Raw genomic sequence first — 13,294 nt, forward strand, 5'->3', positions numbered from 1 at the left:
AGACACACCACACACATAAATGTACACACACAGACGATTTATATCCGAGAACCTGCGTTTCTTCCTTTTTTGTTTTTCAAATTTTCCTGCACACACTTGCATGCTTCCTTTTCCATGAGAAGAGCAAGATCAGCTTATCTGGTTTTTTAATTTTAATTTTATTTTTAATTGCTGTGTCAAACACATAAAATGGGCCATCCTAAACTTTCTTGTGTGTCCAGGTCAGTAGCGTTATGTTCACCTTGTGCAACGAGTCTCCAGAACTTTCCATCTTGCAAACCTGAGGCTCTGTGCCCACTACACACCAGTTCACCCCGCCTCCCCCCAGCCCTCGGCCGCCTCCATGTCTGTGACCGGCTGTCCACTCCCTCCCAGGAGCCGAGTCACGTCGGTCCTTTTGTGATTGGCTTCTTTCTCCTCCGTGTTGCCGGTTTTACACAATTAGAGTTATAGCTCGGCTTAGGGAGAATCTGTGTCTTCCCGTCTCCACAACGTGGATCTTCCTGTGCAGGGATGGGGTGCGTCTGTCCGTCTTGTGCATCTCTTTAAGGGCTGTTTGCTCGCGTGAGCTGGCCTGGTCCTTGTTAACTGTGGCGGTGTCAGGGTAGACGGGAGATTTCTGTTGTATTCTCAACTAGTTTGCAGCCAGACGGCTTACAGAGTTGCCTCCCGCGAGTTGTTCCATAAAGAGAGCAGACCTGGGCGAAGCCAGCGGTAAGGTTTGCCGGGCGCCCCCTCCCCTGAGGACGCTCCGCGGGGCATCGCGGTGACCCCTCCTGCTTTCTTCCCCACTGCAAGCTCTTCTGTGAAATCTTCCAGGAACGTTCAGTGGCAGTCACACACACACTCTTGCCCGGGGCACCTCCGTGTCTTCAGCCCCGGGAAGCTGCCTTAATTACAACCTGGGGCCGAGCCGCAGAGATGGGGTTTCTGGACACAGCAGTCTATGTCTGTCTGTCTGTCTTCGGTGGTCTCCAAGGACCCAGATCGGATGCCAGTCCTCCTTCATGGTCCCCTAGACCCGCGATGCTGAGCCTGTTGGAACCCTGCTTCATTTAAATGTCAGCTACCCCCCACCCTGTCCCCGAGTCCCGTAGTGCCCTGGTTCCCACAGGTCCTCCTGTGTGTGCCCCCTCCTCGCAGCGAGCCCCTCCGCCTGACTGCACGGGCCGCGGGTCTGTGGAGTCAGGGCGCTCGAGGACTCCGTCTCCTTTTGAGCCCACCTGCCCCCGCTGCACCACGTCCTTGCTGCGAGACCTTGGGCCGCCGTTCGGCCTCAGTTTCTTCATCCGAATAACAGGGATCGCGGTGCTCCCGCTGCGGGCAGGCTGCAATGCCAGGACCCTCCTCTCTCGCTCCTCACAGAGTGTGGGGCCAGGCCCGCCATGGAGAAGCCCACGCGGATCGTGGGCGGGCTGGGAGCCGCCTCTGGGGAGGTGCCCTGGCAGGTCAGCCTGAAGGAAGGTTCCCGGCACTTCTGCGGTGCGACCCTGGTGGGCGACCGCTGGCTGCTGTCGGCTGCCCACTGCTTCAACCAGTAAGGCCCGCCCCCCATCACCAGGTGTCCCCAGCAATCCCGCCAGTGTGCGCAGGGGTGGCCCCTGGGCTTGAGGACGGGGGTCTGAATGTCCAGCCGCAAACCAGGGAGGGAGCAGGCAGGAGAAGTAGGGGTTCTGGGGGCCCCGGCCTGGGCCGCAGCCCTTGGGAGGAGGAGTCTGCGGAACTGGCCTTTGGGGGCAGAGAGGGCCTAACTAGAGGAGGGAATGAGGGCTCCTTCCCCTGGGCTCCAAGAGCGGGAGCATCCGTGTTTGACGCCCCTAAAGCACCGGGGCTGCTCACTCTTGTTACAGACGAAGGGAAGGAAGCCCAAAAGGCTCCCTGCCTTGCGCCGGCCCCCCAGCCTGGACCGCTATTGGGGAGCAGCCCTGTGGCCCCTCTGTCCTCCTGGCACCCCTCCCCAGCGCGGGGGGGAGCTCCGCCCGGCTTCCTGGGGGCTGCAGGGGTGCCGGCGGGCGTCTGAGTGGCCCCTTGTTGGCAGCACGAAGGTGGAGCTGGTGCGGGCCCACCTGGGCTCCGTGTCCCTCGCGGGCGTTGGCGGAAGCCCGGTGAAGATGGAGCTCAGGAGGCTGGTGCTGCACCCCCAGTATGACCCCGGCGTCCTGGACTTCGACGTGGCCGTCCTGGAGCTGGCCAGGCCCCTGGGCTTCAACACGTTCATCCAGCCCGTGTGCCTGCCCCTGGCCATCCAGAAGTTCCCCGTGGGCCGCAAGTGCATGATCTCTGGATGGGGTAACACGCAGGAGGGCAACGGTGAGCTCCCGGCCAGGGCCTCTGGTCCGCCACCTGCAAACCACTCACCTCTCCGCTCCTCCGGGCTCGCAGACTCCCGCCCACGGGCCCAGCGTGGCTGTGTTTTCGAGTTTCGTTGGCCCGCGGCCCCGCCCATTCAGTTTACAGCCCGTCCCCGGGGCTTTCGTGCTGCAAGGGCATGTGCTCTGCGGCTCTTTGTAGAGAAAGTTTGGAGACACGTGTGCCCGTCTGAGCCCCCAGAGTTCATGCTGGCCGTTGAGCCTCAGAGTGGCCTCCTGCAGGCCCCCCACGGCTCTAGGGAGTCTGCGGGCGGACGGTGGTGAGAGTCTCAGGCTGAGTAGGCGCCTGGGGTCACCTTCTCACTATGTGACTTGGTGCAAATCCCTGCAACCCTGTGGGACTCAGGTTCTTCGTCTGTGGGTGGGGGTGGCGCCTCCGTCTCGGGGTTCCTGCGCAGCTGAACCCATGTCGTGGGGGGTCTCCTCGCAGCCACCAAGCCCGACATTCTACAGAGAGCGTTTGTGGGCATCATAGACCAGAAGGCCTGCAGCGCCCTCTACAACTTCTCCCTCACGGACCGGATGCTGTGCGCCGGCTTCCTGGAGGGCAAGGTCGACTCCTGCCAGGTGAGCGTCACACTAGGTGCCCGCACCCTCCCACGCGGCCGGTCCCCTCCTCCTTGTTCGGATCTAGGTTTCCGAAGCGCTCAGCGGGTGCGCAGAGACAGAAGGGGAAGAATCGTCAATACGACACAGCGAACCGGGAAGCCTGGAGAGAACCCAGGCGTCTTTAAACGTTGGTTTAGAGAAATGTTCTTTCCAAGCAGAAGATGAGGGGGCAGCTCAGACGTGTGTGGTGGACGCACACAAAGCAGAGTCACACCGATTTAGGAAGACGCGCACCTGTGCTCACTGGAGGAAGAGCTGATCACAGGCTGGGGCGCGTGTGACGGCCCTCGTCCCGCAGGGCGGCCGGCAAGCGCCGGAGCCGTGGGCCCATCTTAGGGGACACCTGGCTCCAGAGCCACGCTGTGAGAGCCGGAGAAATCCACGGGCGGAGAGAGCTATCGACCAGTCTTAGAAACATCAATGCAAAACCCTCAATAAATGTTGGCGGATTAACCCTAGGAATGTGTTAAAAGTAAAAAAAAAATCAACCACAGTGGGTTGGTTTCCTAAGAAGGCTGGTCCGAAACAGGAGAACCCAGTACCACCAGTCATCACATCAGTGGATCGAAGGGGAGAAGGCATCATCTCCAAAACCACAGAAAAAGGCATTTGATAATTTTCTTTAAGGTTTGTTTATTTTAGAGAGAGAGAGCTGGGATGCAGAGGGAGAATCTCAAGCAGACTCTGTGCTGAGATCCTGACCTGAGCTGAAACCAAGAGTCGGAGGTTGAGCTGGTGCCTTGGCATTTGATAATTTTTAACAACCATTTGTAATTACATTTTAAAAAATTGTAGCCCTATGAGAGCTGGACAACAGAAACCTGCAGCAGACGTCATGCTTGGTGGCAAAACAGAAGCTTTCCGTCAAACACAAGGCTTCCTGCTGTTGCCAAGTGTGTCTAGATTAATACAGAAAGTCAAGAAAAAAGAAAGGAGGTATGGGATTTGTAAAGTAGATAAAAATGTAATCTGCAGTAACATAACTGGCTACCAGAGAAGAAGAAAATAAACTAGAAACACACGGAACCGGGCGCCTGGGTGGCTCAGTTGGTTAAGCGACTGCCTTCGGCTCAGGTCATGATCCTGGAGTCCCGGGATCGAGTCCCACATCGGGCTCCCTGCTCAGCAGGGGGTCTGCTTCTCCCTCTGACCCTCCTCCCTCTCATGCTCTGTCTCTCATTCTCTCTCTCGCAAATAAATAAAATCTTAAAAAAAAAACACCCTTTCTTAAAAAAAACAAAACAAAACACGGAACCAAGGGAGAGACGAAGACGACTCCTGAGAGTGCAATAGCATGGCTTCACACGAGAGCGTCATACAAGGTCAAGAATGTTTCTTTTTCCAGCCAAAGTCAACATCCTCGAGAAAGGGATCCCACTGACTGGTGTCCAGAAGTAAACTCTAAAAGATGATCAAGGTTTTCATGGAGAAAATCACTAAACTCTGAAGAAAATAAAAAGGTCTGAATAAACGGAAAAATACACTGTATTGTTTGGTGGGAAGACTCGATGTTATGAAGATCCGTTTCTCCCCATTTTTTTCTGTAAGTCAGTGCAATTCCAGGCAAAATTCCGGTAGCGTTTGCCATAGGACTTGGCAAGCTGGTTTTAAAACTCATGCAAAAGAGCAAAGTAATGGCACATGACGAGGCAGGATAATTCTGATAAAGAAGAATCGGGGGGATGTGTATACTCCCAGGAACAAAATAAAAGAGCCCAAAATAAAATAGAAAGTGTCAGTAACTCCTATTTTTGCGTAAACAATCAGCCCAAAGCTTAGTGACCGGAAACAACAGTGGTGTATCGGGCTCGTGAGTCTGCACTTGTAAGGACCCAGGGGTTATCTGCTGTCCCAGCAGTAGCTTGGGGGACACAAGTGGGGCCTGGAGGATCCACCTTCCAGGCGGCGCACTCACACGGCAGGGCTTCGCTGGGGGCTGTGGACCCCGGGGCTTCCTCACGACCTGGCACCGGCTTCCAAGTGCGAGCGTCCCAAGAGAACGGGCAGAAGCTGGGTCCTGTGACCTCGCCTTGGAAGTCACATCCAGCGACGCCTGCGAGGCCGCCAGCCTGCCTGCATCCACGGGGAGGACCACCAGAGTCCCGTGAGCCGGGAGGTAGGCGTGCCGTGGCCTTGGGAAAATGCATTCTGTCCCGCAAATTGATAAAACCAGCAGTAGGAACAGAACCCAGACAGCCAACAAAAAAGGAGACCAGGAAACAGAAGCAACACACGGAACCAAAGGAAACTTCCTCCAAGTCTGCGGTTACTAACCTCAGAGACGAGGGGAGTGCTGCGTCCACAAGAGGAGTGGGACGCCGGAGGGGATTTTCCAGGGGCGGGGAGAGGGAGCGCTCCGGAGCTGACGATGAAGACTTCCAGACAGTAGAACAAAAACACGCATGGATGCCTAGGGACAAGACGAGCCCCCGCAGCGGAGTCGGGGACCTCAGCTTCCAGACGGAGGGTGCTCGCTTGGGTGGTGAAGGGGGAGGCAAGACCGTGGGGAGGGAGCGCCTGACGGGAGCCGCGAGGAAGACACAGGATGCCCGCGGTGTCCACAGTCAGTCGGCCCCAGGAAGCGCCGGGCCCGGTGGCGGCGACTTCAGTCGTAACCCCCAGAGGCACTGCTAATACCAGAATACCCGTGACAGCATAAATGCGCATCCACGGGCAGCAGCGGAAAGAAACGGGGTAAAGGGCTGCCCTCCCGCTCTGCGACCCCAGGCCGGCGACTCCGCGTCCCTGGGCCTCTGAGGCCCGTCTATAAAACGGGCTCATAGTCCTACCCATCTCCTAGGACGGCGGCGGCAAGAACGGTGCCCTGCAGAGGATCTTCTCTGTTTACTTTTATATCAAATAAGTTACATAATATAGATTTTATCTGTTATTCTGTAGATAACTGATAAATTTGTAATAGTTAATGTGGTATCTTGAAACTGTTGACCACAGCAAGTTGCAAAAGGTTACATGTAACCTATTTCTATAAATTTTACAGATAACACTGCATACTTTCTAAAATTACAGATTCACATAAAAGCATAGTGGGACACACCCCAAACTCCTAAATTGTCCGCCCCTGGGGCGGTGGGGCACCGGGACCAGCGGCAGGGCTGTGTCAGTCCCTGTGGCCGCGTAACAGAACGCCCCGAAGCTTGGTGGCCTGAGACCGCCGTTTCACTACCGTCCCGGGTCCCGTGGGTTGGAAGCTGCCGTGGGCCCAGCGGGGCCAGTGTGTGTGTGTTCCACGCACGGTGGCCTCAGCTGGGACGGTTCAGAGGCTGGCGTGCCAGAAGCATCTGAAGGCGTTTCTCCTCTCATGGCTGCCACCGGCTGTGGGCTGGGGTCTCAGCCGCACCCTCCACGTGGCCTCCTCACGGGGCTCCACCTGGGTTCATTTCGGCCCCCTCAAAACGCGGAGCAAGCTGGAAGCAAATGGCACTTGCATGACCTTGCTTTGGAAGTCACCTGGCATCATTGTCCCCGCAGTCTGCCCCCCCCCATGGGAGGAGGGCCAAGGTCTCGGTGTTCCAAGAGCAGGTGGGCCGAGAGAGAGAGACTCCTGCCATCTTTGGGAAAAACAATCTGCTATGTAGCCTAAGCTTTGTTGTAAGATTCCAGATTCTTAAAGAAAAGCCCTGGGTCGCTGGTGTGATTCCTTTGAAACCTAAGGAGAAGGGTTGGCGGCTAATGAGCCATGAGAGTATCTGTGATGGTTATTGTTTTATTTAGAGTTTTCTGCATTTTTTTCTTTTACGTCTTCAAAACAAAAGCAAGAACAACTGAAGCTCAGAGAGAAGTGACTCAGTCAGGGTCACACAAGGTCACAGAGCCGGGCGTGGGCCTGAAGCCAGGTCTCCTGAGGCCCCCGCTGCGCTGACCCGGCCCCGTGTGGAGAGGGCACAGCGAGCTCTCCCGTGGGTTTCCCCGTTGTACTGAGAGAGAGCCGACGTCCGTCACTGTGTCCGCGCCAGGGGCAGCGTGGCGGTGGTCTGACTCACGTCCTCCTCCTCCTCCCTTCACTTGCAGGGCGACTCTGGGGGACCCCTGGCCTGCGAGGAGGCCCCCGGGGTGTTTTACCTGGCGGGGATCGTGAGCTGGGGGGTCGGCTGTGCTCAGGCCGGGAGGCCCGGCGTATACACTCGCATCACCAGGCTGAAGGGCTGGATCCTGGACACCATGTCCTCGGGCCCCCTGCCCAGCCCTCCCTCGCCCACCACGGGACCCCCGCCTGCCACCAGGCCTTCCTCCAGGACGGCGGCTGGCCCCACGGTCCCGGGGGTCCCGGCCACCAGCAGGGCGACCAGCCAACCTGCCAGCAGGACCGCCACCACCGTGAGCACCGCTGCGGGGGCACAGACGCCACCTCCAAGCTCCCCTGGCACCACCATGGGCTTCCAGCCACCAGGTAGCAGGAGGGATGGAGGGACGTGTGGGTGGCGGGGGTCCTGCGTCCGCCGTGACAACAGCAGACATTTGTTCTCTCCCGGTGCTGGAGGCCGGAAGTCTGCACACACGCTGTCCTCTCCCCGTGTCCTCACGGGCTCGTCCCTCTGTGTGTGTGTCCTCGTGTTCTCACTTCATCACCTCTTCAAAGACCTGTGTCCCAGTGTCCCATCCTGAGCTCCTGGAGAGGACACGAGTCAGCCCATGATAGGTCCTGAAAGCCGGGGACACAGGCTCTGGTCAGGCAGCCCTGACGGGAGGGTCCCCACTGCTCTGTCCATCCAGCCAGTGTTCACCCTCCTGTGTGCGGGCCCGTGCTAAGCCTGGGGTGCAGTGGGGAACCAGACGCTCAGTAAGACGGCAAGCAGGAGTGAGGAGACCAAGCCGACCCCACAGGCTCCCGCGCGGGGCCCCGGGGGACGCCCTGGAACAGGCTGCAGGACGCTGACGGGCACGGCACCGGGGAGGTCTCTGAGCGCTTCTAAAGCGCTCAGTTACGTTTTATTAAGTATTAATCAGAAGTATGAAACATGTATTTGCGGGTCCGAAATAAAGCCCCATCAGATACAGCTGGTTTCCTATAGGTCAAGCCGGGACCTGTCAGCGGGCGCTGGCTGCGGGGGAACTGAGGGCAGAGCCAGGCCTGGCTTCTGCGGGACGTGGGCTGTGTGGGTGGACCCCCGTCCAAGCGACCAGCCCACCCCTCCCACCGGCCTTGGTTTTGAGGGGTGGGATGGTCACCCGAGCAGAACTCAGAGGGAAGGAAGTGTTTTTGCCCCAGACACAGGGCTCTCTAGACAAAGGTGAGGCGGGTGGGGTGGGGACCGGGGGCTGGGGGGGCAGCGGGAAGGCACCAGCGGAAGCCCCTTGGCTCTGCCTCTCTGGGCACAGCAGACATGAGCTCTGCGCTCACATCCAGATGCTGAGGGACAGTGTCTGGTCTGGCTTCCTTCAGGTGGGGAGGCAGGTCAGCAGGGACCAAGCAAGCTTCTGGGAGCTTCCCCCAAAGGAGGCAGGCGCTCAGCACACGGGGCTGCTGGTCTGGGTAGCTGCACCCACTTTCCTTCTTACTGATGAGTTTCCCAGAATTCCGATGTTCCGAGTCCCCATCCCCAGCATCCTCACCGACTCTCCTCCAGAGACTCTGATCCAGGGACCTTTCCCTGCTTTCCTCCTCCATCAGTGTCCCTCCCCTGGTCCCTGTTGTCCTTGTGTTCAGGGTATGTGTGTGGTCTAACCCTGTGACACGGAAGTTGGGGGAAAGTGCTTGTAATCCTCTGGCCTATCCCAACCTTTAGGATGTGTCCCTGGGGCTATTCTTTTCCTCTTCCCTTGCACACGTGTGTACGGAGTCCTGGCCCCACGATCCTGAGTTCCCCGGGCACAGACCTGTCCCCACAAAGTCAGGCTTATGGGCTCTTGCCTCGAGGCTGCCTGCACGCCATCAGAACCAAACAGAGGAAGAGGCGCGTCGCTGTGGGGTCTGGGCGCATGGTGGGGTGTAGGGGACCTTGGAAGCGTCTTGATTGGCTAGGAGCAAAGCCGACCACGGGCCGAGGGTCTGGGCACAGGTCTCGACTCTGAGGGGGACCCGGGTCCTGTTTCCTGGGGAACCACAAAGTGGAGACAGGCGCAGAGCGTCCGGTCCAGAGCCCTGGAAAACTAATGTCCGGGAGACCGCCGTCCCCGGCCAAAGGGGCAGCTCCCCTTCGCAGTAGCTGCTGCGGGTCTGGCTGCAGTGTTTCCAGCAGCGACGCGCGGAGAGGGGGAGCGTGTCTCCTTAAGTCTGCAGCTGGCTTCTCTGCGCCTGGCCTCCCACCCTGGTGACTTCCTAGTCTGACAGCTACAGCCTGCAGGTTCTTAGCTTGGGGCGCAGAAGAGGTGAGGAAGCCCCCCGACATGGCACGCTTTGCCGCGCTGTTCCGTGGGGGACAACGTTTCCAGAGAGGAGCAGTTTCCATCCGATTCCCCAGGCCTCCTGGTCCGGGTCCTCGGGACTGAGAGGGAACGGGGAGGGTGGCCTCTCGTCTCCCCCTTCTTCCCTTCCAGCTGAGGCTGGGACAGGAGGCTGGAGGGCAGGGAAGGCGCCCGGGGGTGGGAAAGCAGGCTGGGGAAGGGGGGCCGTTCTGGAGGAGGAAGGTTCCCTGTGGGAATGACCAGGCGGGTCCCCGTGCACCCCCATAGGTGGGGACGGGTTCCTGCGGCACCCGTTGAAACCACGGTTTGTCCTTCCTGCAGTTGTGTTCTGAGAGCGCGTCTTGTTGTGGGGAGGGCGGGGGGGGGCGGGGGGATGTCACAGCTGGAGGAAGCATCCTGGGAAGGAGAACCGGGGAGGGCGTCCAGGAAGACCAGGCAGCGCTGGAGCTGCAGGGACAGGGCAGGGGCCTACTGGGCAGCAGCCTAGGGTGTGCAAAGGCCCTGGGGCAGCAGGGAACTCAGCTCCTAGCGCCCTGAGACATGCCTGGGGCTGGACAGGGAGGTGAGAGGTGCTGGCCTGACTTCAGCCAGGAAGGGGTTCCAAATGTTACCTAGAAGCGCCCAGAGAGGGCTCATCTGCAGAACCAAGCGCCAGGTCCAGGGTCTCTTCCAGGAGCTTACGGAGCCAGGTCCCCCAGCCCACTGCCGCTCCTCCTACCCTAGGTGCGCAGGCGGGGCTGCGAGGCGGGGTCCGTCCGCTGAGCCGCTGAGCAGCCCCCGACTCCCCCGCAGGCTGCGGCCTGGCCCCGGTGGCAGCGACGACCAGGATCGTGGGCGGCAGCGCCGCGGGCCGCGGGGAGTGGCCGTGGCAGGTGAGCCTGTGGCTGCGGCGCCGGGAGCACCGCTGCGGGGCCGTCCTGGTGGCCGAGAGGTGGCTGCTGTCCGCGGCGCACTGCTTCGATGTGTGAGTCCGGCCGCCCCAACGCGCCGGCCCGGGGGGTCCACTGGGCCGACTTCGCGGGCGAGAACTCCCTGCCTTGGCCATGAAGGACCCCTCCCCAGCCAGCGGCACCCCCGCCCCAGGCCGCCGCCTCCTGTACACAGCCCTCCCCTGCTCACCCAGCACCGCGAGCTGACCGCCACCAAACCCCGGCCGCAGCCGCTCCCAACACCGGGCCCGGCCTGCGGCGGGGAGTCTCCGGGCAGCTTTGGGGCCCTTCCTTCCCTGGCTCAGCCCACTGGGACTTGGCACCAGCCCAACGTGGCAGGGCGCTCCGTAGGGTGGACCAGGCTAGGGGTCAGGGCCAGAGGGGGCGGGCAGGTAGGGCCGGGACCTTACGGCCACCAGGCACAGCGCGTGGGGTCACCGCAGTGCGTGGGAGCGGGCGGGACCCCCGCCCCCTCCCCGCCGTCCTAGGAGGAAGGGCCGGCTCCGCAGGAGCAACCGGGCGGGCGGGGCCGGGGCACTCGGGCCGACACCTGTCCCCGCGCGGCCCGCAGCTACGGGGACCCCAAGCAGTGGGCGGCCCTCCTGGGCACGCCGTTCCTGAGCGTCGCCGGGGGGCAGCTGGAGCGCGTGGCGCGCATCTACAAGCACCCCTTCTACAACCTCTACACGCTCGACTACGACGTGGCGCTGCTCGAGCTGGCGGGCCCCGTGCGCCGCAGCCGCCTGGTGCGGCCCATCTGCCTGCCCGAGCCCACGCCGCGGCCCCCCGACGGCGCGCGCTGCGTCATCACCGGCTGGGGCTCGGTGCGCGAGGGAGGTAGGCGCGGCCGCCCCCCGCCGGCCCCCGCCCGCGCCCCCGGCGGCGTCGAGCGCGCCCCCGGCCCATCCGGCTCCGTCTCGCCCGTAGGCTCGATGGCGCGGCAGCTGCAGAAGGCGGCCGTGCGCATCCTCAGCGAGCAGACGTGCCGCCGCTTCTACCCAGTGCAGATCAGCAGCCGCATGCTGTGCGCCGGCTTCCCGCAGGGCGGCGTGGACAGCTGCTCGGTGAGCGCACTCTGCTGCGGGAGCGGGGCCAAGTTTCTCATCATTGCGAGGCCTACCGGGCAGGTGCCACGCTCCGACGCCCACTTCTCCAGCCCGCCAAGTAGGGCACCGATCCCGCCTCGAATTCTCACTCCACCACCGTTTATTGGGCATCCTGCCCCTGGGCCCTGCAGGAGGGATGGAGGCTGGGCAGCGCGAGGCCCCATTCTGGCCCGAGACCAATGCCCAGTGTCCATAAATGTCTGCCGGCCAAAGGAGCGGGTGGTCCTAACACATCCCATCTCCCAGGAACTAGGAGGCTCAGGGGAAAGCGGCCCAGGCTCACGGGCATCTGTGGGGGGGAGGGGGTACTGGCCTGCTCTGAGGTCTTTCCTTTCCTCCCCTCAGGGTGACGCTGGGGGACCCCTGGCCTGCAGGGAGCCCTCTGGCCGGTGGGTGCTAACTGGTGTCACCAGCTGGGGTTACGGCTGCGGACGGCCCCACTTCCCGGGTGTCTATACTCGGGTGGCTGCCGTGAGAGGCTGGATCGGGCAGAACATCCAGGAGTGACGGGCCCGTGGCTGCCCACGCCTGGGACGAGAGAGGTGAAGGCAGCAGGAAGCGGCTGGCCCCTCTGCCCGAGGAGGGGAGTCTGGGCGCGGGCGGGAGGTGAGGGGCTGCGGGTAACCGGGCGCAATCTGACTGCGTATTTTGTTGCAATAAACAGCCCCTCGTCCCTAGCCAGCCGGCTCAGCACCTCCGTGTCACAGCAGGGCCACTTGCCCGCCCCTCAGCCCGGCCTGGGGGCGGGAGGGTGCGGGGGAGAGGAAGCGAGGCCTCCTGGGGGCGAGGACCACCCTCCGAGGCTGGCCAGCCTCCTCTTCCAAAGTCCCCTTCGTGCAAGGACCCTGTTCCCGGTCATCGCGGACGCCCAGCCGCGCAGAGGGGAAGCGGGTCGGGGGGAAGAGGCTCAGTCCGGGCGGGGCACCCAGGACGCCGCCACCACCTCCCACAGAGACCCCCGAAGGGAAGAGCGACGGGTTCTTTTCCGCCCTCCCTCATTTATTTGCCCGCCCACGTCAGGCGGCCTCAGCTCAGGTGCGGCCCGAGTCCAGCCGCGGAGTCTCCGCCCGAGGCTCGAGGTGAGCCGGTGCACGCCGGGGGCCGTGCCGCCGCGCTGCCGGCACTTGGCCAAGTCCCAGGCCCCCCGGATCCACGCTGCGCTCGCGGGCAGGCGGGAGGGGAGCAGCGTCCCAAGGGTCGCCGGTCTCCTCAGACGCACGGGCAGGCAGGACGCACGAGCGGACCCCCGCTTCGCGAAGGGCGTTTATGGAACTGGACTGGAGGGCGGGGGCCGGGCGCGACGGGGTCACATGTTGGCTCGTTCCCGCTGCAGCCGCGAGTTGTAGGCGCGGGACACGGTGTTCCAGGCGTCCATGTAGCGGTCCATGCACATGGCGATGCACTTCTGCAGGCGGGGAGGGCGCGCGGCTCAGCTCCGGCCCCGGCCGGCGCCCCCACCCCGGGGCAGCCGGCCGCGCACGCGCAGGGGCCCCACCGCAACGCCCGCCGGGCCGCGCACGCGCAGGTGCCTCCCCGCGGCCCCGCCGGTCTCACCTGTTCCGAGTTGTCCAGGGAGCCCCCCGGCTTCCCGATGCACTTCCGGAAGCACTTGTCCGTCATCCTCTGTGGGGACACGCGAGCTCAGCCGCGACACCCGCCCGCAGCGGACCCCACCGCCCTCAGAGCCCGCCCCGGCCCGACCCCAGACCTGCAGCAGCTCCTGCGCGTTAGCCACGGCGATCTGCACCTTCACCTGCTCCATGATGAGCCCCGGATCCAGCTTGCCGCCTCCGGAGCTCCCGAAATCCGAGCCGAAGCCACCCTCCATGGCTCCGCAAAGCCAACCGAACCGAGGCCGCGTGCGCCGACCCGTACCCACGCCGGAAGTCGGCCGCCCAGGGCACCACGGGAAATGAAG

At 62.2% G+C, this 13,294-nt stretch overlaps 2 protein-coding genes across 2 annotated transcripts in view; one reads left to right on the plus strand and one right to left on the minus strand.

Moving 5' to 3' along the window:
* TMPRSS9 (transmembrane serine protease 9) overlaps positions 1 to 11,931 on the plus strand; it is a 30,508-nt gene extending 18,577 nt beyond the window's left edge. The window contains exons 11-18 of the mRNA XM_032394698.1: positions 1,366 to 1,537; positions 2,039 to 2,310; positions 2,800 to 2,936; positions 7,008 to 7,386; positions 10,134 to 10,305; positions 10,842 to 11,107; positions 11,198 to 11,334; positions 11,722 to 11,931. Coding sequence (XP_032250589.1) covers positions 1,366 to 1,537; positions 2,039 to 2,310; positions 2,800 to 2,936; positions 7,008 to 7,386; positions 10,134 to 10,305; positions 10,842 to 11,107; positions 11,198 to 11,334; positions 11,722 to 11,883 — 1,697 coding nt within the window. The 3' untranslated portion in view covers positions 11,884 to 11,931. The remainder of the gene's footprint in view (positions 1 to 1,365; positions 1,538 to 2,038; positions 2,311 to 2,799; positions 2,937 to 7,007; positions 7,387 to 10,133; positions 10,306 to 10,841; positions 11,108 to 11,197; positions 11,335 to 11,721) is intronic.
* Positions 11,932 to 12,352: 421 nt separating this feature from the next.
* Positions 12,353 to 13,293, minus strand: TIMM13 (translocase of inner mitochondrial membrane 13). Its single transcript, XM_032394701.1, has 3 exons — positions 13,085 to 13,293; positions 12,931 to 12,999; positions 12,353 to 12,781 (listed from the first exon to the last, which is right to left on the minus strand). Exons 1-3 carry the CDS (start codon positions 13,202 to 13,204, stop codon positions 12,683 to 12,685), a joined length of 288 nt encoding a protein of 95 aa, XP_032250592.1. The 5' UTR covers positions 13,205 to 13,293; the 3' UTR covers positions 12,353 to 12,682.
* Between the last annotated feature and the right edge of the window lies 1 nt (position 13,294).

The sequence above is a fragment of the Phoca vitulina genome, unplaced genomic scaffold (assembly GCF_004348235.1).
Source record: "Phoca vitulina isolate PV1807 unplaced genomic scaffold, GSC_HSeal_1.0 scaffold81, whole genome shotgun sequence".
In the NCBI taxonomy this organism is placed as follows: domain Eukaryota; kingdom Metazoa; phylum Chordata; class Mammalia; order Carnivora; family Phocidae; genus Phoca; species Phoca vitulina.